The 27,064-nt window shown below is 54.0% G+C and overlaps 13 protein-coding genes across 13 annotated transcripts; 5 read left to right on the top strand and 8 right to left on the bottom strand.

Moving 5' to 3' along the window:
- Positions 1-94: 94 nt before the first annotated feature.
- Positions 95-1,240, top strand: KRP23_14592 (Nucleolar protein 10; the record flags this gene model as incomplete). The annotated part of the gene is made up of 1 exon (XM_067885431.1): positions 95-1,240. The coding sequence occupies one exon, from the start codon at positions 95-97 to the stop codon at positions 1,238-1,240; it is 1,146 nt and encodes a 381-aa protein (XP_067737101.1).
- Positions 1,241-1,629: 389 nt separating this feature from the next.
- KRP23_14593 (uncharacterized protein) lies at positions 1,630-2,717 on the top strand (the record flags this gene model as incomplete). The annotated part of the gene is made up of 2 exons (XM_067885433.1): positions 1,630-2,348; positions 2,411-2,717. 2 exons carry the CDS (start codon positions 1,630-1,632, stop codon positions 2,715-2,717), a joined length of 1,026 nt encoding a protein of 341 aa, XP_067737102.1.
- A 424-nt stretch (positions 2,718-3,141) lies between these two features.
- KRP23_14594 (DNA repair protein RAD51-like protein 2) lies at positions 3,142-5,102 on the top strand (the record flags this gene model as incomplete). Its single annotated transcript, XM_067885434.1, has 11 exons — positions 3,142-3,291; positions 3,363-3,410; positions 3,486-3,596; positions 3,663-3,787; positions 3,857-3,991; positions 4,061-4,142; positions 4,225-4,286; positions 4,351-4,418; positions 4,482-4,540; positions 4,609-4,698; positions 4,767-5,102. 11 exons carry the CDS (start codon positions 3,142-3,144, stop codon positions 5,100-5,102), a joined length of 1,266 nt encoding a protein of 421 aa, XP_067737103.1.
- A 118-nt stretch (positions 5,103-5,220) lies between these two features.
- KRP23_14595 (60S ribosomal protein L35) lies at positions 5,221-5,853 on the bottom strand (the record flags this gene model as incomplete). The annotated part of the gene is made up of 2 exons (XM_067885435.1): positions 5,221-5,585; positions 5,850-5,853. 2 exons carry the CDS (start codon positions 5,851-5,853, stop codon positions 5,221-5,223), a joined length of 369 nt encoding a protein of 122 aa, XP_067737104.1.
- Positions 5,854-6,169: 316 nt separating this feature from the next.
- KRP23_14596 (uncharacterized protein) lies at positions 6,170-7,087 on the bottom strand (the record flags this gene model as incomplete). Its single annotated transcript, XM_067885436.1, has 1 exon — positions 6,170-7,087. The coding sequence occupies one exon, from the start codon at positions 7,085-7,087 to the stop codon at positions 6,170-6,172; it is 918 nt and encodes a 305-aa protein (XP_067737105.1).
- A 3,932-nt stretch (positions 7,088-11,019) lies between these two features.
- Positions 11,020-11,609, bottom strand: KRP23_14597 (uncharacterized protein; the record flags this gene model as incomplete). The annotated part of the gene is made up of 2 exons (XM_067885437.1): positions 11,020-11,082; positions 11,154-11,609. 2 exons carry the CDS (start codon positions 11,607-11,609, stop codon positions 11,020-11,022), a joined length of 519 nt encoding a protein of 172 aa, XP_067737106.1.
- Positions 11,610-11,759: 150 nt separating this feature from the next.
- KRP23_14598 (uncharacterized protein) lies at positions 11,760-12,184 on the top strand (the record flags this gene model as incomplete). The annotated part of the gene is made up of 3 exons (XM_067885438.1): positions 11,760-11,835; positions 11,923-12,041; positions 12,113-12,184. The coding sequence occupies 3 exons, from the start codon at positions 11,760-11,762 to the stop codon at positions 12,182-12,184; spliced, it is 267 nt and encodes an 88-aa protein (XP_067737107.1).
- A 221-nt stretch (positions 12,185-12,405) lies between these two features.
- KRP23_14599 (Histone acetyltransferase HAC1) lies at positions 12,406-18,119 on the bottom strand (the record flags this gene model as incomplete). Its single annotated transcript, XM_067885439.1, has 2 exons — positions 12,406-17,982; positions 18,066-18,119. The coding sequence occupies 2 exons, from the start codon at positions 18,117-18,119 to the stop codon at positions 12,406-12,408; spliced, it is 5,631 nt and encodes a 1,876-aa protein (XP_067737108.1).
- Positions 18,120-18,152: 33 nt separating this feature from the next.
- On the bottom strand, positions 18,153-20,054 carry KRP23_14600 (uncharacterized protein; the record flags this gene model as incomplete). Its single annotated transcript, XM_067885440.1, has 3 exons — positions 18,153-19,061; positions 19,174-19,221; positions 20,004-20,054. The coding sequence occupies 3 exons, from the start codon at positions 20,052-20,054 to the stop codon at positions 18,153-18,155; spliced, it is 1,008 nt and encodes a 335-aa protein (XP_067737109.1).
- Positions 20,055-20,768: 714 nt separating this feature from the next.
- Positions 20,769-22,700, bottom strand: KRP23_14601 (Cellobiose dehydrogenase; the record flags this gene model as incomplete). Its single annotated transcript, XM_067885441.1, has 1 exon — positions 20,769-22,700. The coding sequence occupies one exon, from the start codon at positions 22,698-22,700 to the stop codon at positions 20,769-20,771; it is 1,932 nt and encodes a 643-aa protein (XP_067737110.1).
- A 405-nt stretch (positions 22,701-23,105) lies between these two features.
- KRP23_14602 (uncharacterized protein) lies at positions 23,106-24,614 on the bottom strand (the record flags this gene model as incomplete). Its single annotated transcript, XM_067885442.1, has 1 exon — positions 23,106-24,614. One exon carries the CDS (start codon positions 24,612-24,614, stop codon positions 23,106-23,108), a length of 1,509 nt encoding a protein of 502 aa, XP_067737111.1.
- Positions 24,615-24,738: 124 nt separating this feature from the next.
- On the bottom strand, positions 24,739-26,361 carry KRP23_14603 (uncharacterized protein; the record flags this gene model as incomplete). The annotated part of the gene is made up of 3 exons (XM_067885444.1): positions 24,739-25,856; positions 25,926-26,065; positions 26,126-26,361. The coding sequence occupies 3 exons, from the start codon at positions 26,359-26,361 to the stop codon at positions 24,739-24,741; spliced, it is 1,494 nt and encodes a 497-aa protein (XP_067737112.1).
- Positions 26,362-26,478: 117 nt separating this feature from the next.
- KRP23_14604 (U11/U12 small nuclear ribonucleoprotein 35 kDa protein) lies at positions 26,479-27,054 on the top strand (the record flags this gene model as incomplete). The annotated part of the gene is made up of 1 exon (XM_067885445.1): positions 26,479-27,054. The coding sequence occupies one exon, from the start codon at positions 26,479-26,481 to the stop codon at positions 27,052-27,054; it is 576 nt and encodes a 191-aa protein (XP_067737113.1).
- Positions 27,055-27,064: the final 10 nt, after the last annotated feature.

Consider the following 27,064-nt stretch of genomic DNA (forward strand, 5'->3'; position numbering starts at 1 on the left):
TGGAGACGCCGGCTGAGGTGAAGGACGTGTGCGTTGTGGAGGAGCGCAGGGCAAGTCGGGCGTGCTGCTCGTGGCCGGCGAACAGGAACGTGTGATGAGCTACTACATCCCAGAGCTGGGTATCGCCCCCAAGTGGTGCTCGTTCTTGGACTCACTTACCGAGGAGCTCGAGGAGGAGGCACAGGCCACAGTCTACGACGACTACCGTTTCGTCACGCGCGCGGAGATTGCCTCGTTTGGACTGGACCATCTCGTGGGTACGCCGCTGCTCAAGGCGTACATGCACGGTTTCTTCATGGATGCTCGCCTGTACAACAAGGTGAAGGCTGTGGCAGAGCCGTTCGCCTACGACGAGTGGCGCAAGAAGAAGCTGAAAGAGAAGGTCGAGGCGAAGCAGTCCAACCGTATTACCATTCAGCGCCGCCTGCCCAAGGTCAACCGCGCTACTGCCGAGCGTATGTTGGAGAACGAAGCCAAGCGGAAAAAGAACAGCAAAGAGGCCGATGGCGAGGACGACGATGCCGACAAGTCCTTCTCCAACCCGTTGGGCGACGATCGTTTCTCGCGCATGTTCACGTCCACGGACTTCCAGGTGGATGAGGAGAGTGACACGTACCGGATGCTGCACCCGAACGCCGTCAACGCGAAGCAGCAGCGTAAGCAACAGGAGGACATGGACAGCGATGCTGGCACTGACGATGACGAGAATGAGGACGACGAGGTGGGCGATCGCTTCGCTCGCGTGGACGACGAGGAGGAGGAAGAGATCGAAGGCAGACCGAGCGATGAGTCTTCGGACGAGGAGGAGGAAGAGCCTCAACGCGAAACTGCGCCGAAGGGCAAGCGGAAACCAGCCCCCAAGTTCTACGAGATTGCAGAGGGCGAGAAGGTGGGCGACCTCATGGCGTTTGGGTCGTCGGGTAACCGTGCTGCCCAGCGTGAGAAGAAGCAGTTGGCCAAGCTGCCGCTTTCGGAGCGGTTGAAAATGCAGCGCGTCACCGAGAAGGAGCGCAGTGCATTCAAGAAGGAGGAGACGACTGGAGGAGGCTACGTCCGCGAGATGTCATTCGTCCCCCAGGCTGACTTGCGGAAGCAGCAGCGCGCTCGCGAGCGTGAGCGCGAGAGCGGCGAAGCTGACGACGGAGACTCGGCGTTTGGCAACGGCAAGCGGCGGAAGAAGCGTGGTGTGGGCGACCTGAAGCTGTCGAACCCTGCAGGTCGAGGCCGCTTTCGTAGATAAGAGATAGACAACAGACGCATCAATAGATTTTGCATACCTTCCTCCCGCCAGAGAGCCGTTGAAGTGTCGACTGGGAAGACTCAGCGGTCAAGTTGAAGCTGGTCTCCAAAGCTTTGATGGTCTCAATAATCCTCGACACCAGCGTTTGCCCCATGTGAATGGTGCCACGCGTTCTCTAAGGTGCTAGCAATGAACGCACACTAGTACTTATTGGCGCCATGCCCATTGCTGCTGTATTACGTTGCTCTTCGCTCGCAGCAAAAACGTTCTGTAGAACACGTACTTGAACTACTTTTTTCTGAGTCAATGCCGGTGCCCGAACCCAACGACTTCGGAGGCCGTAAGATCTTCGGCCACTCTCCAATTCGCCGTCCAAGCGCCAAGTCTCGATGATCTACTACGAAGCGTCAAGTTTGCGGAAAATCCTGCTGCGCTGGCACGGATCTGCGCTGAGCGGCCAGGCCCCGTTGCGAGCGCTGTGCATGGCCCTAATCGCACTCGCCGTCGCGGTCGTGGACCACTTCCACCCGTTCGTGGTGTCGGCCAGTAAATCCATTGCATTCACGGACTCGCTGACGGTGTTCAACACGTTCCTGGGTCTCATCATCTCCTTCCGCTTGAACTCCGCTTTCACGCAGTGGCGAGCGGGGATGGTGACAATTGGGGCGCTGTCCGAAGTGGCTCGGGACATCGTCGGCTCTGGTTGCGCCTACGTGAGCACAACCATCAAAGAGGAAACGACGGAGCTCGATGCCGAAGACGTACACGATAACACGCACGTTGAAGAACCATTGAAGGATGAAGACGAGTCCAAACATCTCGTCCTCAAGGGGCTCCAGCCCATTTCGCGAGATATACTGGAGAAGTGCACGTTCTTCACGGAGCTGCGGCGGCTGGTGTTTCTGTACATTGCCATCGTGTTCCACGACTGTCGCGGTCGCGATGGAATCGACAAGCTCAAGGACACTGGAGTCTTAACTGATGCCGAGTACGACGAGCTGTACGCGTGTGGATCCGAGCACAAGAAGCCGAGCGAGGACATGAACTCGTTTTGTGATCTAGTGCGCCGCACTCCTCACAAGCTGCGTGCGACCATCACCGAACTCTGGTTGAAGCGATTGGTGCAGGTTGCTACCAACTGCGGTCATCTAACGCCGGGTAATGCCACAGCTTGCAAAGCAAGATTTCCCAGTTGCCCAATCTGTACACAACAGTGTTCCACATCGCCAACGTCCCGATCCCGTTCAACTACATGCAGTACCTGCAGTTCCTCCTCGGTGCGTACATGTTGCTCTACACCTTTGTCATTGTGCCGAACTCGGGGCTGTACACGCCGATTTGGGTGTTTCTGTGGGGGACCTTCCTCTTCATGGCTGAAGAAATCGCCATGGAGATCGAATGCCCCTTTGGTCTGGACGCCAACGACATCGACTTGGAGGAAGACTGTTGCAGATTGAGGAAGAGCTTACGGTGCTGATTCGCAGTCAATATTACTTCATCACGGGCGGCGCAAGTCTCTGTTTCACTGGCGGGTACTGGTGCCAGTTGCCAGTGGAGTCAAAGCCAGAGATCACCAAGTCGTTTTCCTTCCACCAAGGCCGCCTATCTCGCTCTAACACCACTACGGTGCAGGAGCACATGCTGCCCGAGATCAACGAGTTCACTTCGCTGATCCAAGATCCAGCACATGCTAAGATCTCTGCGAGAAAGAGCACGCACACGACGAACATCCAGGGATACGGCTCAATGGCTAATGTGGCCTAGATCAAGCGACCGAGAAGCTAAAGGCTTCCATTCGATGCCTTGCAAGCTTTACGTTGCCTATAACTTCAACATGTCCTTCTCCGAGTATTGTGCCAAGATGTGTACATTATGTACCGTTCAAGTGTTAGTAGTCAGTAATGCTGCAGCGGGTGTTGGCTCGGGAGAAAGTGGACGAGCGTCGGCGGGCGCTGTTTCGCGCTAGCGGCATCATCACGCAGCGCCACTTGCTGCAGCGCCCTCTGTGGGATGTCGCCCATGCTGTGGACTTGTCGGTTCGAGAGACGGAGGTCTGGTTACCAAGTAATTCGCCACCTCGTGAATGTATCATTCTCACGGATTGCGACTTTTACTTGTGCAGGAATTGATCGCAAAACTTTCGATTCGACTGGCGCCAGCATGTCGTTCGGTAGCGTCAAGTCCCAATTTCAACTGCAAAACAAATGATACTGCAACGGTTTGCTGCTAACCAACTCTGGGTCAGGCCTTCGACCTCTTTCTGGAAAGTGCCAACCACCCGATGTTCCTGCGGACAGGACTGACGAGCATCGACCAGGCTCTGAATGGGGGACTCCACTGCCGAGCCCTGTCGGAGGTGCAAAGCTACAGTTGTAGATTGAGGTGGATGTACTTGTAGCTGACGAGATGCTGTTGTGAATAGTTTGTGGGCACGGCTGGAATCGGCAAGAGTCAAGTCGCTATGACACTTGCAGTGATGTGCGCAATGGACTACCCAGACAACAGCGTCATGTTTTTCGACGTTGAGCACAACTTTAGTGCCAAACGGTTGGTTCACATGTTGCAAGACGATTCGTTGGAGCTTTTGTTGCTGCCGCTAATGTTTGTTGTTGATAGTTTGCTGCAAATTACCGTTGCACGGATACGACTGATAAATGCTGGAAAGGATACAGATATCAATGAGTTGGCTGCTGCTGTCATCAAGCGTATTCGTGTTGTGAGGGTCAACTCGATAGCATCGTGTATTGCCAAGTACGATGATGAGAAAATTATTTACCGACTTGGTCCACTTAATGCTATGTGTTTGGTGGTTGTTCACAGACTGAAGCAAATGGAGGACGCTATGTACTCGCTCAAGGTGAAGCTTCTCATTATTGACTGTGTCACCACACTCTTCCAGAAGGTGAGCCCAGCAGAGCAATCTTGAGGGGTATCTTATGTACCGGCGCTTAAATCGAATTGGAATGGTTTGATTGTCGTGCTAGCCCAACGATTTAACGCAGGCACAGCGCCAGCATCACATGCTTCGGATGGCGAGAGACTTGAAGTGCGTAAAGCGAATCATTTCATTGCTGTTTTACTTGAGAATAATTGGTCTCTGCTGCCGTCAGACTGTTCGCCGACACATACCAGGCATTTGTTGTCGTCACGAATCGGGCGTCCACTGTTGAAGGAGGGAGTAAGACTGCTGCATTTCTATCGGTTGACAAGCTGGCTTTGACGTGCTTTTCTTGCATTGAAGGTGGACTCTACACAAAGCCGCTGCTTGGCGATAGTTGGGCTCACTGCGTTACCACAAGGGTCGATGAATGCGATGGCTTTGTCATTTTTACTTCAACATCTCTGACATTTCCATGTGTGTATTACAGTTCATAATGGAGCGCCACGCCTCGCATCGTGCGATCACAATCGTGAAGTCATCCGTTGCAGGCTTTGTGGTTCAACCGTTTACTGTCAAGGTTCGAACTCTGTAGTAGTTTGCATAGTGCACGCGGATTTAACGAAACATTCATTGCATGCACTGCAGGAAGGTGGCGTGGAAGCTGTCGAAGACTCGCGAGATGCAGCATCAGACGACTTTGCCATCCACGACGAGTTGTTTAGTGATCTTGCACTCGCAGCAGTACCAGCAGTGGACCCGGCGTGTACTCTGCGCTCAACCCAGCAGAGCACCGCTGAAGACCCCGACGCAACGCAGCTGGTCGGGCAAAGCGACGACGAATCTCCGCCACACCGAGAAAGCGCAGAGGACCAAGTGCAAGATGGCGTCGACGAGACCGAGAACAGCAGCTTCGACATTGTCTCGGACTCCAACTCGGAAGAGGGCGATGAGTCGTTCAACTGGGACGTCACTGAAGAGTAACAGTGCAAGAAAATCACATACAAAAGCACAAACCCACAGTTGATCAACGCCGTGTCGAAACATGGCGGGAAGCTTAGGAGGGTGTATTTAGTCCGACGCACGCCCAGCAACTAGCAGCTTACGCCTTAAGAGCGTAGCGACGCTTGGGGTAAGACTCCTTCTTCTGCTGCTTGAGGGTCTTGAGCGACTTCTCGTGCGTGGAGAGCTGACGACGGATGGCGCGCGTCTGCTTGCGGCGCAGGTCCAGGGGCACGTGCTTCTTGCTGCCCAGGGCGGCGCGGAGCTTGGCCTTCTGGTTCTGGTTGTACACCGTCAGCACGCGGGCGATCGACTTGCGCACCACGCGGATCTTGCTCAGCTTGGAGGCGGCGCCGCCGATGACCTTGGCCACGCGGAGCTGGGCCAGCTCCTGCTGGTAGTCGTCCAGCTGACGGAGCAGCTCAGTCTTGCTCTTGGTGCGGAGCTCGTGCGCCTTGATCTGGACTGCAAGTCACACAACAAACATCCAAAGTCAGCCTTTGTATATTGGATCTCGACGTCTGCAGAGCTGGCAACAGGACAGGAAGCAGGCGGCAATTGGTCCATCGCTTTAGTCGTCCTGTAGAGCGGCACCTGGACCCTATTAACACTCAGGTTGCTGTGCCTGCCACGTCGTTTCTAAGCGCGTCCTGCCGTCCCTGCCTGCCTGCGTCTCTCTGCCGCGGTTGCCATCCGCCCTAGATGCAAGGCGTGGAGCATAAGGCTTACCCATTGTTTCCTAGTTGATGCGTTAGAACGAACTTCCCTTTTGTTGCGTGGGCAAGGCAAATGGAGGCGGCTCGGCGGACCACTGGTTGGCTGGCTGGGCACGACCCAGGTGGAGCCGCCTGCTGCGACCTTCGGTTAACATTGCCAAGAACCATCGCGCTTAAATTACAGGGACGATCCCGTACGCCGTCTGTTTGAGTATTTAAGCGCGCTTGGAAATGAACCGGGTTCGCACCAATCAATCGCGTTAGCCTTGGAGCAACATACGTCTGAGGAGGGCTGGGGCTGTCTGAGACCGCCAAGTGGAAGTTGCCCTGGTGTCAAGGCGCTTGCCGAGCTTCTACCTCCTCGACGTCGCGCTGGTCCTTGGTCATGAGCAGCTGCAGCGTAGCGTCCTTGAGGTCCATCAGCCGCAGCAGCTTGTCCCGCGCCAGTTTCACGTCCCCGGAGCTCTCGAAGCGGTCGCTCACCTCCCGCACCACGTACCGCTGCAGCTCCTCGCTCAGATTCAGCAGCTTCTTGGCGTGGGGCTCAAACCCGCCGTCCTCGTGCAGGTCCATCCAATTGAACAGCTTCACCAGTAACCAGCATGCATTGGAGGGCGATGCAGCGAGGAAATCCCGCGCCTTCTTGCCACCAAACTGTCGGTTCGGGACCACCTTGTCGTGCCAGAACCGAGCACCATCGATAGCCTCCATTTCGTGCTTCAAGGACGCAAGTGCAGAGCTGCTGTCGTCTGCAATCGCCCCATTGGGGACAAATACAATGCCGTTTCTTCGGAGCGCTAGTTTGGGCTTGTCTCTAGGCTGGAACGGGTTGAGCAGTGCAACGAGTTTGCTTCTGGCCAATTCCACGCGCTTCTCCAATTTCTCCCGGTCCTCTGGTTCCATGCGCTCGATCAACTGCATCACCTTGGGCGGTGTTGCAACGCGCCTGTTGAGCACCACGTTCCAGTACTCCACCTTTTGCTCCCGTTTGTCGTAGTCGATGACCCAGGCATACTGCGTGATACGGTTGAACTCGATCGTTTGCAAGTACAGCAAGCGTGCCTTCCGGACAGCATTCTGCAAGATCTGCCTGAGTTTCACTTGTAAATCTTGCGTGATATTCAGTGCTACTCGTCCAGGTGGCTCGTATGGCTGTCGTAAAGCTTCGTCGTAGGGCTCGATATCCTCCCAACGAACCACTGCAGACCGATTGGCGAGAGGGACGAAGACCAACACGCTCCCAGTAAGCATCAGGTCTGTGTCGACACGATCGATCCCACGCAGTTCTTCCACTCGCCCTTCAGGATCTTCACCTGGGCGTCGTAGTCACACCAGGTTCTAACAGACTCTAGCACCCGAGCCTTTTGTCTCTTGCTCCAGCGCTTTTTCTGGTTAGCCTTGTCTGTTGGTCGTCGTTGAAAGAACAGGGTGCGTTTAATGTCGTCAATCCGCTCCTGTCGTGCTGCCATCTCTCGCTTTGTGTCTGACTTCAACGCTGGCGATACCCCAAATGCAGCTTTCGCTTTGTACACGATGGATGCACGCACCCTGTCGTCTTTCTTCCGTTGTGCTCGCGCAGCTTGTGTTTGCCTCACTAGCTTCATGTATGCCTTTCCAGACTGACGCGCAACAAATGACCGAATAAGTGCCTGCATTGTCGTGGCAGCAAGGTGTTGCCGCTGTAGCTCTGCTTCTTGCTGCCTCCTCTCCTTCTCACGCTCTTTCTTTCGCCTCTCTCGCTCTTTCTCGGCGTCGACATCCCGTTTAAGCTCTGCTTTCTGCCGTAAGATGGAGAAATAGTTCAGCCGGCGACAATGGTGATATTGCCTCTGTCCTTTGGCATGGTATGAGCTCATACAACGCTTGCAAAAGACGTCCAAGCATGTTTCGCAAGCCCATTGAGCAACCCGGTCGGAGCACTCAGCGCACATGACCACCAATGTTTGAAACTTGTGTTGACTTTCCACTGGTTGATCTGTAAGCGATTTGCCTTCCTCCTTGGTGAGTGATCCCTGGACTTCTCGTTTCGGTTGTTTAGATGGTTGCTTGTGCACATGTGGAAAACATGAATCACAGAACGGGGCTTTTCCATTGCCGCATTGAAGGCACTCCCTCGTCGCTGTCTCCAATCGACAGTAGTTACACTTTGAATTTGTCGTCGCTGGTGACGTTGAAAAGCTTGTCGTGCTGTATGATCCCTATCAAAGCAGACTTGGCACATAGCATCTTCACACTCCACGCAATACACTTCGGCAGGAACGTTTGAGGCGCTTGGATTCGTGCTGTCTTCGTGACGTTCACAAAACGCGTGAAATTCTTCTCCGGGGAATGGCAACGGGACGATCTTGCCGCATTTAACTCCCTTCAAGAAAAGCGGGCGCTTCGTGAGGATTTTTCCGCTACCAATGTGTTGGAACCTAACTGTGCGGCCGGTGTGATCAACGAACTCAATAAACATACTCGCGAGCATCTCCTTCAACTGCAAGCAAAACTTGTAGCAGCGATACGCTAGCTGAATCGTAGAGGCACATTTGCTACGATGCTTGTGCATTTGTTCCTCGCGGAAAAGGATTACGAATTTGTCGTGCCTGTTCTTGGTTGCAATTCTTACCGCAAACCGCCGTAATACTGTAACAGACCACAGCAACCGCTTAGTGCAGTGTGCCTCTAACATTTTCCTGTATTTTCCGTTCTGAATGGTTGACGGAAGTACAAAGCGGTTCATGAACCGGAGAAATCGCTCGAGTTCACTACCAGTATCGACGGGTTCTGAGCCTTTTTTGGCTTCCTTCTGGTTGGTGTCCACAAACCTTTCTTTCAGCAACATCAAAATTGCCTGGTTAAATCTCTGGAATGAGATGGTCTTTGCTTTTGGTTCCTTCATCTTCGCGAAAATCACATCAGCGTTCTGCATTGGAAACTGGGTCCTGTGAATAAAGGCGTGGGGTAGTGACTTGAGAAATCTCGCAAAATGAGAATTATCCATCTCCGACGAGTTCCCAGAGGCATTTCGAAAGATTTCCTGCCAAATTCCATCATAGCCTTTTCGTTTCCACTCTCTTTTCGCAAAGTTCACAACGTACAATGACCGATCAACACGAATTTCCTCCAGTGCATCCCTCTCTTTCTCATCTGCCACCTTCAGCGCTTTGAAGCAAAAACTTTGCAGCAATAACTCATCCTTAACTCGACTGCGAGTCTTCTCCTCAAGGACCTTGCCTACTGCACCCTCCTCCGCCAGAAACTGTCGCCGGCGAACTACTGTAGACAGCATCCTTCTTCCGATGAACTTCCTCGCTGCTCGTTGTAAAATAGCTGCATTGAGTGCACGGAACCGCTGGTTCTCTAGGTTTCGTCTAGCTTTCCAGCGTGCTTGAATCCTGTTGATCATTTTGAGGGCATATCTCATTTTCAAGAGCTGTATTCGAGTTTTGTATCCTCTCCACACGCGTTGGATTCGCTCAGCACTTCTTTCCTCTATCAGTTCCCACGCATAGGCACGTCCTCTTATTCCTCGAACACGCTTCTGAATACAAACCGCCGCAAGTCTTCGCTTGCGATTGACCTGACGTCTTGATCTCTCTATTTCCTTAGCTTTTTCGTAACGAAGACGCTTGCGGATTTGTTTTCCTCTCCACCGGGCCTGCAATTTCCTAGCAGCCTGGACTTCTCGCGAGTTGGATGGATCACCAGGCTGAAGCACAGTAGCTGCTTTCAACAGCGAAAATTGATTCCACTTCTTCTGTAAATGTATCGGAACGAGGGCATTAGATTTCCTGTTTCGACGATCTTCTTCGATTTCATTCAAAAGATGATTACGTTGAGCAAGAGCTTGCTTCTTTCGCCGCCAGAGCTCACATCTAGCAAGAAAGCACCTCCATGAGCACTGAAGAGTAGCAATTGCTTTACTAATGTCGCGTTTGTGCTTGGTTACCCATCTGCGTCCTTGTTGGCCTCGATAATGAGCTTGAACCGTAAGTATTTTTTTCTTGTCGCGCTCAAAGGCAGCGCGTCGGCGACGAAGTATTAAAACTTTCTTTTGTTGCCAATTGCGAAATGCACGCTGAATAAAATTGCCGCTCCAACCATTTTTGTGTTTTTTGCCCAACCTGCAACTGTAACAGCTTTTTGGCGACGACGCTTTTCGATGCAATCAATCTTACTCAGTAGAACTCGTCTGCGCTGAGCTAATATCCGCCTCACATACTTCTGAATGACGACAGCAGCGTTAGTTTGTCGTTGCCTGTGTAGCTCCCGACGTAGTGCTGCCCACTGAGTGCATAATTTTCTCCAGAAACTTTGAATACAGACAGCAGCTTTTTCTCGTGTTGCTGCTCGCTCACGCGAATGCCGGAAAACATAATTTCGTACGCAACGCGTTATCCTGCAAGCCGCTTGCTGCTCCTTGCTTGCAAGTAGGGCAAGAAAGGCTTCTTGTCTACGTTGCAATTCATTTCGGATTCTTCTTCGTGTAGAAACTTCACGCTTAGCACATATTTGCCGCCACCAGCATTGTAAGCGGATGCTGGGATACTCCCACTCCTGTTCTTGCATTGAAAGGACAAACCCTTTCCAATGACGCATTCCTAGGAAGAGTAGTTGATTTTGTAGGCGGACTCCAACACGAAATAAAACTTCAGTAGCTCGTTGTGGGCTGGCGACGAGAACTTCCCGAACCCAAGCGCGTAAATAACATCAAGAGGAATCCACTGTTTTATCTCGTCGATGGTTTCCTTCACCTGAAATTCAGCTGCCCCATGCTGCAACTCGGCATGGTGCTGCTCCTGGATTAATCTGCTATAGCTGCGGCTTCCTTTTGGTTTAAGGGTCCTGCTAGGTGCATGGAGTTGATTCGATACCTTCACTTTCAAATATTTGTCAAGCAAGATCCTCTTGTATCTTCTTTCTCCATAGACTTCTGTTCGTTCACTTCCCGTGCGCGTTCTTTCTCGTCTGCTGACGTTACTGCAAGAGTAGCAGCTCGAGCAACAATCTCTTTTCTTTTCCTGAGCGGTTTAATGGTGCCGCACGGCCTCTTCGTTTTCCGTAGTGCAATTGATCGTGGCAAGGTCATACTCTTGCCAGGCAGTATGATTTGCCGTCGAGCCTGCTGCATTCTCTTCCTTTTCAGTTCTCGATAAAAATCTTCAAAAAACTCTGGATGATCTACAGAGCGTTCAAAACTATCGATTCCACGCATCTCCGCCTCGCTTGGAGGAGGCAGGTGTGCCAGACCTCGTCTCGTTCTAGGCGACACGGTCCTCAACAAAGGCAGCACCACCAACGCAGCTTCCTTTGCCTCTCGATCAGTAACTACCTCATCATTTTCGTCCACACCTTCCCCGGTATCATCTTCGTTCTCCTGGTCGCCAATCTGCAGCTCTGGATCCATCACAAGATCATCCTCCTCCTGATCATAAGCTCCCTCTGCCTCTTTCAAAAGGTCCCGCACCATCTCTGGCTGGTTCAAATACTGCGAGACGGAGAGCGTGGGCAACGCTCGGCTACTTTCTACGGGCGTTCGAGCGTCCTCCTCTCGAGATAAGGGCGTCCTCTTCCTGTCTTCGCGGTTTAAGTTGCCGGGGGCATCGCTTTTTCTGCGGTGCAACACGGTCGAGGACTTGTCCAGTACTTGTCGCCATCGCTTTGGGTTGAACGCAACGCAGCCGTCGAGCGCCACTGCCAACCGCACACACTCGTCCACGCCATCTCCACGGGCACCTAACGCCCGTCTCTCGCTCGGCTGGCGGCGTGCAAGCGCCTCCTTCTTCATGTTGCGCTTTTAAAATGGTAACTTCAACCGAGCCGTCGGTACCTTAAATAGGGTACACCTATGCGCAACTCAACTAATCTTACCGCAACAAAAGCCTAACTGCATTTTGCAGCCTCTCTTTTCATCAAAGCCACCCACCGCCAGACCGACATGCTGTGCTCGCGCCTGCTCTCCGCCGTGGCCAAGAGCGCGCTGGCGCCGGCCTCGCTCTTCCCCTCCATCGCCGGTGCGTGTCCATACAGCGCTCCACCGTCTTTTCCGCCTTCTCTTGGTCTCAGTATCGCTGACTCGGTGTTTCTCTTGTTTTTTGCAGCCCGTCAGCCGGTTGTAGCCATCGCCGGCGTGCGTAATGCGCCTTTCAACTTGTTCGCTGCGGAGGAGACTCCCGCAGCCATGGAGCTGCTGAACCGGAACGCTCGTCGCCCCAAGAAGGTGCGGGACGTGAGGGATTTTAGTACTGTTGTCAATATATGCTCATGTGCATTTGTTCTACTTTGTGGCAGGCCAACCACGGAAAGCGTCCGTGCTCGCACCACCGTCGCCGCCAGAAACGGCTCGGCGTCAAGAAGGCATAGAAATGGAGCCACTAGACGCTGCGTCCAAGCTAGACACCTCCCCTTGAGCAGTTAATAGTATGCGCGGGCTTGATCCACGTCTGTCAGGTTCTGGGGGTGCTTTGCAAACGCAGACAACGTTGACACACATCTACATTTAGTATGGTTTGCCCTATCCTATTGCTACACTCGACATTTTGGGTCCTCAAAGCTCGATCCAAGCCGGCCGGGATATCTGTCGATCATGCCTGCTGCATGGGCTCGTCGCCTTGAGCTCGACTCTGCTGCTCCTGCTGGCGTTCACTCTGCATTTGGCGGTACTGCTGTGTGACTGCTGCGCGTCGCCGGTCGTCCATGAGCTGCTGCTGCAGCTGCAGCTTGCGGACGTGCTCGCGCAGGTCGTGGCAGCGCGGCACCTTGCACTCATACTGGCGACACTGGCGAGCGTGCAGCTGGAGCAGTGCCCACACGCGCCGACAGATCGTGCACCCGCCGTAAGCACGCTGCTTGCACTGGGCTCCATGGCGCATCAGCTCCTTCATCTTCTCGCAGTTCGACGACCCACAGTTGCCGTCAGCACACGAGCTCGAGTGGACAAGCAACTGCATGTGCAAACGAACGTTTTTGGCGCGCTGTTCGCGAAGTCGTCGCTGCTCTGCCGTCAACGCGCCAGTGCCGGGTGCTCCAGGACCAGTGGAGCCACCTGGACCACTTCCTGCAGTTCCGACACCACTCGTAGGCACCATCTCCAGCGGGTGCTCGTGCTTCTCCTTTGCGTAGCAAGCGTCGCACACGTCGAAGTCCGGGCACGTGTGGCAATGCCAGCGATTGCCTGATACAATATCGCGCGTGCACGCGTTGCACTCGTACACGTAGGCGTTTGGGTTCGGGTTGCCCAAGTGGTACAAAGCCATCATGGACGAGTGTTTGGCGCGCCGCAGCTCGTCGAACTGGTAATGGTTGCCCTGGCACAGACTCAAGAACGCCTGTCGTGTGTCAAAAAACTCGCTATCATTGATCTCGTCCGGATCAGTGCATCGCTCGGGAAGCGCCACCGTTTCCTTGATGAGAACATTCAATCGAGTCTGCAGTCTGTGATGGGCGGCCGACGACCCTGCGACCGACACGACCTTCAGCTTCTGATAGCATCCATCGCACAGCGCAGTTTGCACCACCTTTGGGTTCAGTCCATGCTCCGTTTTCACGCTAGGGTCAAGCCACAGAGTTCCCTGCACCACGGATGTGTTGCACACGCGACAGCATGGCACCAGCTTCACTACCAAGAAATCGTCCTTCATGGGCTCAATTACCTCGCCCAGCTTGTGCATTAGCGGGTCTGTCAGCTTCCAGTCCGGAGTGTCTAGCGACTTGACAGTAAGCGTACGATTCGATCCTGCAGTCTCCTCGTGTCCATCGCCCTCGTCATCATCCTCATCGCCCGACCCCTCTCCGCCGGACGCAGTTTTTCGGCGCTTCGGCTTCTTCGACTTGGATTTCTTGTTTGCCGCCTTCTTCGTGTCCGAGTTCTTTCGCTTATGCGACTTCGAGCCACGCTTGTTAACAATCTTTTTGGGCTTTTCGGCGTCCAACTTCTCGATCAAGTCTTCAACCAGGCCGACCCAGTAGTCGCCCTCACAGTATGGCAGCGCACAAGGGGTGTTGTGGTCCCGCCAGTAGTCGTCGTACATGTTCGTAATTTGCCAAACCACACCTTCCTCCTCGGCCTTGACTAGCATATCCACATACCAAGCACGTAGACGATCAGACTTCGGTGTTTTCTGCGCCTCAGGGTGGCAGTACAAGATATAGTCGTCACCCTTCAGAGGCGGGCATGCCCACAAATGCGCCGTGTGGAAGCCTCGCTGCTTCACGAAGTCGAAATATGCGATCAACATCTCATGATACACCTTTGTGCGAAGGTGGGCCGGCTTGAAGTAGTTCACTGAGTCTAGATACGAGATGTACACACGACGCGAGTTGCAATCCGCTTCTTGCTCGTCGAACTCGTGGACGTACATTCCGAACAGCAAAACAGACACGCCGTCCAGCTCTTGGAACATACAGATGCACTTGGACTTGAAACGGTGCTCAGACGTGTACTTGTGAGAGTCCTTGTACCGCTGAAACATTTTATCCCGAACCATCAGTTGCTTCTCAATGTTTGACACCAATCGCACAGTAAGCCCTTCAGCCGTCTCCACATCGTTCACATCGCGCTGCGTCCATTTTGCCTCGTCCTCACGCTCAGCTTTCAATGACTGGATGATTCGGCGCTCCAAAAAATCTGAAAGCTTCGTGCGCGGCAAGTCTTTCGCACTGAAAGCGTGCCGCCCGACCTTATACTTTTCCGGTTCGCTCTTCCGATGCTCCAGCAGACATTCTGGACACAAAAACTCACTACCTGGTGAAGTCGTGATAGAGTGAACCGTTCCCTTTGACCCCGACGATGCAGAACTCTTGACAACAGTTGTAGTAGTGACAGTGGTGGTGGGGTTTGATCCAGACGAAGAAGCCGATGCATCGCCGCTATCTGTTGATTGGCCGCTCTCGGTCTTGACCAGCTGCGGCTTTTTCTCGCTATCGATCTTGCCATTGAAAAGAGCGCAGATTTGGTGAACCCAGCGTTCGCATTTGTCACACTGCACCCAAGGCTCTTCATGCACTTCATCATTTTTTTTGCGCGTGAGCTCACTCTTGTGATACTGGCGACCCTCGTTGTGTTTGATAGTATCAGGCAAGCTACCGTGGCACTGGTGGCAACAGTGATACTTGTTGTCTGCTGAAGTGTAGTAGTAGCAGTTCCGCCGGATGCGGCTGTTGCACTCGCCATTGCAATACAGCACTGCTGGCTCGAACACCATGCGCTCGATGCCGCACAACCGACACGAGCTCTCTTTTGCACGAGCAGCCTTTTCATCGACGTCAATTTCAGCTGCCAGTTTGCGCATTTCCCCGTTAAAATCAGACAGCATGTCCTTTGCAAGACTGAAGACATCCTGGTCCTCACTGTTGTACTGCATCGCGTTCTGGAATGTAGTGCGCACGTCGTGAGCGAACTCTTCCATGTGATTATAGATGCCGAGCTCCAATTTCTTTTTTACTGTTCCCAGGTCCATCGGCTTGCGAATAATCTTGAAGTAATTGGGAATATTCAGTGCAACTGGATCCACAGGCGTATTAAACACCCATCCGAACTTGTGCTCCATCATACCTTTCAACAGCGCTTCGAGTTTTTTCTTCAAATTCAACGGAGAAACCGTGGCGTTGTAATATGTCACCAACGAGTCGACGTGCGAAGCAAGGTCCTCATTGCTCAATTCGCTCAGCACTGACATCGGCACTTCTGAGGAAGCAGGCGGTGCTGGTGGTGTCGCAACCGCGGAGCATGAGTTCGCATCGCTCGCCATCATCGCTGTGGACGTAGCTACTGCACCTGCTGGCAGCTGCAAGTCCTTGCTGGCATCCATTCGTCGATGTTCAACCATCATTGCATTCAGCTTCGAGTTGTTCATCGTCAGCGGATTTATTGCCACTTCCTCCTTCTTTACAAAAGTCTGGGTTGGAGCCGACCCAGCAGACGACGATGACTGCAGCGATGCACCATGCACCTCCTCCTTCACTGTGACACCACCCGATGCTGCTGATGACAAATTGCTCATCACATATCCCTGCATTTGGCCATGGGCTGTACCTTGGCTCTGAGAATGATTCACTGAAGGGCCATTCATCGGAGCCGAGCCAGCCAGCGTATTCAACGGTGCAGCTACTGAAACAGGGGTTGCAGTAGATTCTTGAAGATCCATAGGCATTTCCAGTGGCTTTCCCGCGACTGCAAGGCTGCTATCAACCTTGGAGGGGACATCCATATCTTCTTCACCCAGCAGATCATCAGGCGACGGCTTCATTTGCATCGATGAAACAGTTGACCCCTGCTGCAATTGGTGAGGATTCTGTTGTTGTATTTGAGTCGGCATCGGTATCGGCTGCATCGCGTTCGTTGTGCTGTTCATGCCTGGATGTGACTGTGCACCCCCATTCTGGGTAAGCATAGCTCCACTGGCATTACGTTCGTCAATTACATGCTTCACGATGTTCCGCTGGCTTCGGCACTGCTTGAACTTTACATCAAGTTGCTTGAGCATCACTCGTTTTTCTTGTACTTGTGCTTCGTATTGAGTCTTCTGCATCGGGTCTTGCGTCGAGTTTGACAGATGCAATAGCTGTCGACACTCGTTCATAATAGCATTCATGCGTGCACGAATTTCTTCCACCCACTTTTCTAGCTTAAGACAATGCGCCGTCAGCTGTTCCAAAGATCGGCTGCTTAACTTCTGTTTTATGAGCTGAAGCTGTCGCTGATCATCCGGGACAAGGTTTGTAGGAGCTCCAGGATTTTCTGCTTTCACAGGGACCTGCTGGCCCACCACATTTGCACCAGTAGTAGTGCCATTGGCCTGCACTGTCGGCATTGGAACAGAGCGATTGTCTACGTTCGGCATCGCCATTCCCATCGCGTTCGCATTTGCACCAACTGGGCCGGCATTGTGCTGCTGCTGCTGCTGCTGGAATCCCATGGCCACATTGCCATTATTCTGCGGCTGTTGTAAGTGAGCAGGCATAGCTAGAGGCATGGGTTGTTGGGACTGCTGCGGCTGCTGTAACTGCTGCTGTTGCTGCTGCATTTCTTGTTGCTTCTTGATCGCAATCATTCGCTGCCGACGTTGACTGGCTGCAATAATTTGCTGCAATGCACGATCTGCATCCAGCATCAGCGCACCATTTTTCTCCTTCACCTCCACGGGATACCGAACCACCTGACACACAAGACACTTGGCATTTGTGCATTGCTGGAAATGCGACAGCACGTACTTCGACGAAATACAATGACTGTAAGAGCACGCATTCGTCTGTCGACAAGCTCCCATGTGAGCCCAGAGCCGCTTCATTTCACCGCAGCTCGGGGTAGTCGTGCACGAGCCCTCCGGCGACTTACACCACATGGCATGCCGCAGCAATAAAAGTCGCTGCTGCTGGCGCTGCAATACTTCCTTGGACCCAGCGGTCTTCACGTCTTCACGAACCATGAGTCGCAACTTGTTGTGGTACTCCGTTGTCTGGTTCTTGTCCAGGGCTGACGTCACTTGCTGAGCTTTGGCTTTAAACTGCCAAATGATCTGGGCCGACTTGTTTCGTGCAGCAGTCGCTGAACCCGGAGAGTTTGCTGATGTTGATCCAGAGCCAGGTGTTGTTCCCATTCCCGACGCATTCCCACTTGCATTGGGACTACTTCCGGGGGTTGTTTGAACTCCATTCTGTCCAGCAAGGGGCGAGATCCCCGGGCCACTCATGGATGAACGATTCGACATGACCGAGTCGATCAGTGAAGACGACGACTGCATACGTGACACTTCTGTTTTAACTGGAGTACTCACCTGGGACGGGGGGTCTTGTAGCTCTGGCGGCATCTGAATAGCCTGAGCAGCAAGATTGTTCACATCCGCGTTTGCTCGGTTGGTAGTAGGACCCACTGCGTTGGCACCAGGAAACGGAATTGGCGCTCCAGTAGGTACAGTAGATGCTGATCGAATGTCCCCAGGGGAAGCCTGGTTTGGTGCACCAGGCTGGCGCATTGCATTACCTCCGACGCTGCGCTGGTGAGTCTGCGCGCTTCGCACAATGCTACGCAATCGCGACTGCAATGTGCTAGTGTTTGCATACTCTTCACGCGAGGCAGCGATACGGTAGCACTCATCTTCCAGTCGATGCGCCATTTCAGGAAGCTTCTGAAGCCAATTAGCTGGTGCATTTGACCGTTGGTTCTGAAGTACCCGCATAATGTGATTCAGCATCTCCTTACGGAGCGCCTGGTCGGCCGAAGATTGCCATGTCGGTCGTGTTGCACCTGAAACAGATCCAGCAACTTGGCTTGACGCTTGAGGCTGCGATCGCGCAGCATTCACGTTAGAATTAACGCTCGGATTGCCGCCACTCAGTTGCCTCTGCGCAGACATTTGAGGAGGAACTTGGCCTGATGCGAGCATCTGTTGCTGCTTCTGCTGCGCTGCCTGTTGTTGTTGAGTTTGCTGATTGTGTTGTTTTTCTGCGCTTGTTGTTGTGCCAGTCGCTGGCGCTCGAGCAGCGCTTTCTGTTGTTGCTGCTGCTGTTGCTGACGCTGCAAGTTTAACTGACGCTGCTGTTGCATCATCTGCATGTAGTGCTGCTGCATTTGCTGCTGAGGCACGTAGTAGGATCCCTGCGGGTTCATCATGTTCATATGCTGCATGTTGTTGAACATCATCTGGTTCGCGTCGTTCATCCCGAAGCCGTTGCTGCCGCTCATATCCATCCCCATGTTGTTTACCCCCATGCCCATATTCATATTCATGCCCATGTTCATGTCGAGACCCATTCCATTGCCATTGTTGCCCATCCCACTGCTGGTCGTGGTGGTGTTCATAAAATTCATCACGTCCAAACTTCCCGACGAAGAGGCCGACGTGCCACCGCTCGTCAGCGACTCTGCAGCCAGCGACGCCGGGAACGGGATCGCATCCGCTGTGGACGTCATCGGCGCGGACGCCGCCGTCATCATCGAGCCTGAAGAGCCCACCATGCTTCTGCTGCTCGGGCCGCTGTTCGCCGTCGTCGTGGGCGAGTTCAGCTCATCAGGAAAGTCGATCAGTCCTGCAGTCGACGAGGACGAGCCGCCTCCGAGCATCATGGACGAGTCCGTCATGAGGTTCATACCGCTGCTAAAGTCCAGACCACCGGACAGATCCATGCCGCCGCTGCTGACATTCCCGTTGCCGCCCAAGTTGAACTGATTCATGAAGCGGTTGTCGCCGTTCAAGTTCATGCCAAAGTCCCCCACGAACGCGTGTGAGTTGTCCATAATACCCTGGAAAAAGTCCGCCACACATTATTAGTGTCTCTTTGTGAGGGTCATTACTCAACGAATACACGCGCGATTCGCGTCGAAGAGGCGCGTACATCGTAGCACAGAGCCATACCTGATTAAACGTGTCTGTAGACGAGCTCTTATAACCCTGGGAGCTCTCCTAGTCGCCGCGGTCGAAGCGCCTTCACTGAGCCTCGAGACGGCGCACTGGAACGAGCGGCGCGCGGGCTGTAGGGACACTCTGGGGACGCGAACACCGCGATACGAGAGAGAAGCGAGTCGCCGAGCAGATGGTTGCGCGGGGACTCGGAAGAGGGGGCGTGCGGATGCGTGTCGGGGCCGGGCGTGCGGGCCTTCCTCGCTCTGCACTGGAGCTTTTCTTTTTCTCACTGTGTAGACAGCGAGAGGGTTTCAGACAGGAGTTAAAGTATTTGCAGATATAGGCGGTATAAATAGGTATAATTACACAGATGGGTAAAGTTGTCGCCCCAAAATGGTATTTTGGTCATTTTGGTACACAATTTGTACATGCACCACTCGCTCAAAAGTGGAGGTAGCCGATTGCGTTTAACAAGCCGCTCGCTGCACCCAAACAGCACCGACGAACAGCAGTGTGTATGTGTATGCCTACCGCTGGGTGTGACAATTGACCACGTGATCGCGGTGCTACTGCGATCACCGGATGGACCATGTTTACCATCGTCAATTCACGGCAGCGCCGATGATCAACGAGGTCAACGAGGGGGGAGGCGGCAGTGGGAAATCGAAGTGGTCTCCCCGACGATCGCACAACATTAACGGCGGTGGTGGATGCGGTACATGTACATATAGCTGATGGGCATACCATACCGCCGCTCTAAGCTGGCTGCAATCAGATTGACTGATGGCGCGAGCACTCCGTCGATGATGCAGGACATGTAAGTTTAGCTGCGTCTGGCATACAGTCATTTTGATGATGTCCGTGTAGAAATCAGCCGACTGGGTGCTGCACATGTTACTAATCGGCGAGGCCGAGGCTACATACTTGTGCACATTTCAAGGCGATGCCCGCCGCAGCGGCTGTGCTGCATCGCTTTCGTGTGAGGTCGGTGGACTGACTCGTTGCACCTTGTCACATTTTTGTCGGCGGACTGACTCGTTGCACTTTGTTTTAGAGAACCTTTGGAGATCTTTTGCTGCCTGCGTCGTAGCGAAACCAAGTCCCAGGGAGGCACTCACTGCTGTGTATTAATAGTCGCGCAGCGCGGAGACGTCGGCTTGTCTAGCGTGCGTCAGCAGGATGGTCCGGATCGTTAAGTCGTTGCTATTGACGTTTACCTGTAGCCATGCATTCCTGAAGTATGACCGTACGGCAGTCACGCATTGCGCCTTTAGCTGGTCGTGCGGCGGACGGGCACCACAGTGCCTACCAGCTACGTCGGACGCTAAAAAAAAAAAGCTTGGTCTCCGAAAAAGTTGTTTACAAGTGTTGATTTCAGTGCGGCCCACTATCTCGCCTCATCCCCATTTGGACCCAATTGTTTCATTTTATTTCTAAAATGACCCAGCCTCGCCCATTTGCAACCCGCTGAGTGGTAATCATCGACTCATTTCGGCTACATGTTGGCAGCAGCGTGGAAAACACTACTCAAGTGGTACCAGACATATATTCGTTCGACCCATGAATGACTCAAGAGCTGCATTAGTTGTTTTTCTACCGTGTGTGGCCTATTTCAGCTGAGCCGAGCGGGCACCAGAGCTGTTTGAAGCAGTGCCCTTGGCACTCTTAAGCCAGCAGGTGCCCCCATTGTAGTTCGTCCACGTGTACGCGTGGCAGGCGTTGGTGGCCTGGCAGATCGAGCAGCAGTCCTCGGCGTTGCTGCTCTTGGCGCTGCCGACGTCACTACCGGCGTAGTCCACGTTCTCCTCAATAGCGGAGCACGTCGCGCCCTGTGACGGCTTCTGTATCGCCCACGCACTGCCAGCGCCGCCAGCAGCAATGTAACTGGAAGCCTGACCCGCAGCCTCGCGTCCGATGTACATGATGAAGCCGTACGGGTTGACGGTTCCGTCTCGCATCGCACTGGCGTCCGCGACGAAAATGTTGCTGGTGCCCAGTACGCGCAGCTTATCATCGGCGCAGCGCTGGGACCCCGAGTCGCTCGACGCGTAGCAGCTGCCGCCAAAGTGGTGCGCAATGAGGCCCCGGTTGGCAGCCACCCACTTGGCCACACTGTCGGCATCCGATCCGGAGCCCGACAAGAACGTGGCGCCCTGGGCGACCATGGCACTCACCACATGCGACGCGTACTGCTGCATCGCGACCAAGTCGCGGTTCGTGCCAAAGTACGCGTTGCCCGCCTTGAATGCGTGCCAGGCACCGTTGCTGTCGAAGCCAGAGGTAGCGCGGGCCTCCGGGTTGTTTACGTACAGCGACGTCGTCAGCGCGTCGTCGCGCTTGACGAACTCGCCAAAACCATGAGTGAGAACGGTGGTCTGGAACTCGTACTGCCGGCCCTGCACCTCGAAGTTCTCGTAGCCGATGAGAACGGGACCAGAGCTGCTCCATGGTCCAGAAGCGTTCTTGTTCATGTACTGGTCAATGGCTGACGACGGGTGGTCGCCGTACCGGAATGTCTTCATGTTCGGGTGCGAGAAAGAGGGGAACACGACGTTCGTGTCGAACAAATTGTGACCAACGTAAGGGTTCGTGATCGAGTCGCCCTGCGAGACGCCAGGGAAGTTGCTGTTCCCCTTGAGCATGTTGAGCTGGTCAGCGGGGCCAATGCCACTCTGGATGAGCACCTTCGGCGTGCTCAACGCACCAGCAGCCATGATGACAGTACCACGTGATGAGAGCTGAGCCTTGTTGCCACCGTACATGACACCTGTCGCTTTGCCAGCCGAGTGCAGGACATAGTCGACCTTGGTGTCGGTCACGAGATGCACGTTGCTGCGCTTACTCATCGGGCCCCAGAACGCGTTGGCGGGGGAGTCACGCCGTCCGTTCTTGAAGGTGAAAGGGGCGTGGCCGAAAGTCTTGTGCTTGCTATTACGTGCAGCAGCATCATTGATCGTTTTCTCCGAGTACCCTTGGGCCAAGAATGCCTTAGCCACAACGTTGTAGCCCTCCTGCGTGTACCACATGCCATCCGTGGAGGGCTTGTCCGTGGCGCCGTGCATCTTCTCATTTTCATCCATTTTGGTGACCATGGATTCGGCAGAGAATGGCCACTGCATGTTCATCACGTAGCCGTTCGGGGGACGGAAGTAGAGTGCGGCGTTGATCGACGAGCAACCACCGACCAGCTTGCCGAGCCACGTGTACGTATCGGAGATCCAGTCGACGCGGAACTGCGAGTAGTTGGGGTTGTAGATGGTGCCTTCATACTCGCCGGGGATGTCGAACGTCGCGAGCCCACGGTTCTTGGCGTAGTCCGGGCTCACAGTTCCACCGCTCGCAGCGAGAGATTTGGGCCCGGCTTCGATGATCAGCACGGAAACACTCGGGTCACGAGAGAGGTACTCGGCTGCAACAAGTCCGCCTGGTCCGCTACCAACGACAATGGCGTCGTACGTCGACTGGGCCTCAATCTCGAAACTGGAAACGGCAAGTGCGAGCAGCGCGCAGGCCCACAGGTAAGCCTTTCCACCAAGCATGACTCTCAACGGGTTAGAGTGGGCGTTGTACGCGACGGAGGGCGTGTCGTCTTGCTTGCCGGTGGCAAAAGGAGTAATGAACGACCTATTTCACGCATCCTAGGATTGAACCCGCCGCTCGGTCATCGCACCGGCTTCCATGTGGTCGTCGAGGGAGAGCACTAAGCAGTCTGTAAGCTATAACTTGTCGCAATTGGAACGGCTGGCACAAGAGCCCCATCCGAAAGATTCGGGCAACGTTTGTCCGAGTTCTTGTCTGCCACGACTCGACGCTTCAAGTGCCGGACAGAACGGCAATGCTGCGTTGGCACTGTAAGCGTGACTTCAATTGTCCGACTGGAATTGCTGACTCGTTCAACTTATAGCGAAAAGACGCAATAATGTACTGAGTTACCCCTGGTTTTGTCACTGCTCAGGCTTAGCTGGTGCCACCACGAGTGCTCCCCACTCCCATTCAGTCTCCCAATGCCAGTTGCTCCACTCCCACACACGCCGAGACCGTGGAAGCTCCGCTACGTAGGCAGCGTAAAGCTGCTGAAGTTGTGTCATAGGTCTGCGAGGCACCAGCGCGGTAGCACGAATCTGCACCTTGGCGCTCGCCCAAGACACAGGAGCGTTCCAGTACTCATCGATGAGCTGGTCAAAGAACTTACGCTCCTCGTCCGTTGTAGGGCAGTGCTGCATACGCGAGTCCTGTGTTACTTGCCGTGCACGGAGCAACTCGATGCCTGCGCTCTCCTCGTGGTCCGTAGCAGTTTCAAGTTGTGCATGAAGCTGCTTAGCATGAGTTGTCCACGCGTCGAGGAGAAGCTCCAGAAAAGCATCGCCGTCAATTTTCCGGTGACTATTTAGCAACGTGTTTCGTGATGCTGTAGCTAGAGTCAACGCGCGCTCCTGTAGCTCCCCGCAAACACCAGGCGGCCACGAGCTGTCCACACTCAGCTCCGCGCATGGAACCAGCCAGAAGCGGAAGTTCCAGTAGAAGTTGTCTCGGAAGAGATCACTGATAACCTGTTGCGCCACGTTTAGCGCAATACCAACATTGTGGAAAACAACATCAGCCAGCGGGACGGAAGTAGCGATTTCCTCGATACGAGCGGTGTTTGCACCAGATGCACCGACACTGGCCGCCACTTTGCTTCGATACAGATTTTCCAGGATATGCAAAAACACCTTGATCTTCTCTGGGGGATTAAACTTGTCATCGATGCCACAAAGAGACCCAAACACCCGAACGCGCGCATGATTGGAAGCAGAGTGCAGCACGGTCGATACAGTGCTGTGCAGCTGATCAACCGCAAGACGTCGATTTGACGAACGCTGCGACAGAAAGCGCACTACGAACTCTGGGAAGCTCTCCTGAAAGCTAGTCCCGCTTGAAGAGCACCCACCTGTCGTCCCGTCAATCGAGGCGTCTACAGGGGCAGCACCTTCTACCTCGCTGAAAATCCGTTGCTCGTACATATCCACAATCATGGCCATCATCAGTGTCGCGTGCATGCGCCGTTCGGGCTTTTTGGAGTTGCCAATGCCACCTGAGCCACCTCCAGCGCCACCCTTCCCACCCACGAGCTGCTGCTGCTTGTATTGCAATAGCGGATTTGTGACCTGTCGCCGCCAGATCCGCACACGCTTGCAGCACAGGTTTAGTCGCTCGAGACGTACAATGTCCTCCTCATGCACAGAAGGCACAACCGGAGCCGCTACAAATTTCGGTGAGTTTTTGTTTGGGGTTCCAAGCCGAGTTGTCGTATGTGCGCCGACAATCCCAACATCGGGTGGAGGAACTGTACGAAAGAGCTCCTGCTCAGCCCGAAAGTGCTCGCGGAATGTCTGTGACGACTGGACGAGCGAGTTCTTGAGTCGAACGTGACTTACTTCAGCCTGAACGCGCGTCAGCGTGTCCAGCGTCATGATTTACGCGCGCAAAGCAGTTCAGTCAATAGGGGGGCTGATGAAGCATGCACCGAAATGGCTGACATGTATTTGTTGATCCAGACGCTATTTTTGCGCAATTACACCTTCTTATGGAGCTCACTCAATCCTTCAGCCCGATTTCTCGCAGCTGAGCCGCTGTGCGATCGTGGTAAGTGTACGAGTAGCCATTCTCCACGCGGAAAACGAGATACGACACTTCATCATCGTTTGTCGCTTCATTGGCAATTCGAGCCTTCACCATGGTTCCATCTTGAAGCCATCGGCCCACCCACAGATCCTCGTCTGGATCATACTTGATCTGCCGGCCATCCTCAAGTATGCCCTTCACACGCACATGACCTGAGGGCTCCACCGTTAGTTCGGATGCAGCGCTGCCCCGATTATCTGGCGCTCGAGCGTCGCTGTAACTTGTATCGCACATAATAACACCTTCAAATACCACGGCATCGCTACTGCGGTCTGCTGCACAGGTGTCCAGTTGTTGTTGAGGCTGTTTGATGACCGTCGGGCAGTTGCCGTGAGGCGTGTGCCCAATGATCACTCGTCGTATACCACTTTCTGAGAGCAATGACGCGGCCTCTTCAGGAAGCGGGGTTGGCATACCTGATGAAAGAAGATGGCGTCCCATAACAACACTACCAGCGTAATCCGGCAACACGTACTTGAGCAGGTTGTTTCCACCACGTGAAGCATGGTCAATACTCCATGTTGGGCGTTCGATCCACTCCTGAACTTGACCCCTGTACCAAGTATTCAGTTTGTCAACCCACTCCGATACCGACTCGAAGCGCTTGGAAGGTTCATCAGGCACACGACCAAGCGCCGATAAATCTGCTTCGCTGTCGCCGTTTATGATGCCTCCATGCACAAACAGTGTCTGGTGTGTGATAAATGCTAGACTGCCGTGCAGCAGGAACTCGCGCAGCACGCCTCCATCCTCGACACTGTTCACGTACGACTTTACAACGTCCTCCTCCGAAACCTCGTTTTTCCCATCAACCTCTTGACGCGAGCTCAGCTCCGCCCGTCGACGCTCGAAGTCACCCTGCGCGCCCATGGTATGCTCCAGCATCCACTTCAGCCGGTTCACCTTAGTATTAGCTGCTTGCAAAGCCTCGTCCACATCACCTCCATCTTCACCTTCCTGTTGATCAGCCAAGAACTTCTTTAACGTCGTCCGCTTATCCTTGGACACCCAAGTCGGACCTTCCAAGATCTCTTCTCAGCAGTCAACAACAAAAAGTCAGCGACTTACACCTCACCAATTAGCCCCCTTAAAGCACCAACCTTTGGCCATTGAGTGCAGATCCATCTCGGCATCATGTAGCTCCGACGTGAGCCGCATTTTGTTCACGTCGCGGTTCCCCACGAGCAGCACGACGCGGTCCGGGTGGCGCTTCTTGAGGTCCACGAGCTGTTCGTAGCACCTGAAACCCCACCCATTTTCAGTAATAACGCCTTTCTTAGCAACATAATTAATCTCTCACTTGAGCGTGTGCTCTCCCTTGTCCCCCGCGTCGCCTCCGAACACCAACATGCAGCCGTCTCGAAGCTCCAGCTGCTCCTTTCCAGCCTTGACGTTCAGCTTGAGACACGCGGACTGACGCACCACATTGCGGACGTACTCCCAGTTGCCTTCTACGTCCGTGAGCAGCGCCACGCGCAAACCAGAAGCCATGCGCATCCACGCCAACAATAAGATGACAATCAGATTCTGCCGCATTTTGGTTGACCAACATCTTTTTGACCAATGACCGATTTGTTTTTATAGCTACATGTACCAGAACTCCATTTCAGCATATTATTTAATAATATTTATGTAATAATACTTAAAATAATAATGAATCGCGACGAGAAGCGTCGGCGCAGAAGCCGCAGTCGCGACAGGAGGGACTGTAAACGCTCGGACACGGGCGGCTGGTTCGCAGAAGAGTACGACCCCATTCAGATCGGCAGTATCGATGGCACAGACACTTCCCCCCACGATAAGGGGTTGGTGCGGGCTCTGAACGCTCGCTTTGACGCCGCCAAGGACCCGCAGATCCAGGGCGACCCGTACTCGACGTTGTTCGTGGGTCGCCTGCACTTTGATACGACGGAGGAGACGCTGCGAGGCTTTTTTGAGGCCTATGGGCCCATTCGACGGCTGCGACTTGTCCGCGATAAAAGCGACAAGTCCAAGGGCTACGCGTTCGTGGAGTTCGAGCACGAAAGGCACTTTGAACGCGCCTACAGACACGCTCATGGACGGGTGATCGACGGCGCCACTATCTTGGTGGACTTTGAACGGGGTCGGGTCATGAAAGGGTGGAAGCCCCGACGACTGGGCGGAGGTTTGGGCGGCCGGAAAGAGTCGGGCCAACTTCGCTTTGGAGGAAGGGATCGACCCTTTAAGCCGCCGGTGGGTCAGCGTTGAACGTGGCTGA

This window comes from Phytophthora ramorum (assembly GCF_020800215.1).
Source record: "Phytophthora ramorum isolate Pr-102 chromosome Unknown Phyram_PR-102_s0022, whole genome shotgun sequence".
Taxonomy (NCBI): Eukaryota; Oomycota; class Peronosporomycetes; order Peronosporales; family Peronosporaceae; genus Phytophthora; species Phytophthora ramorum.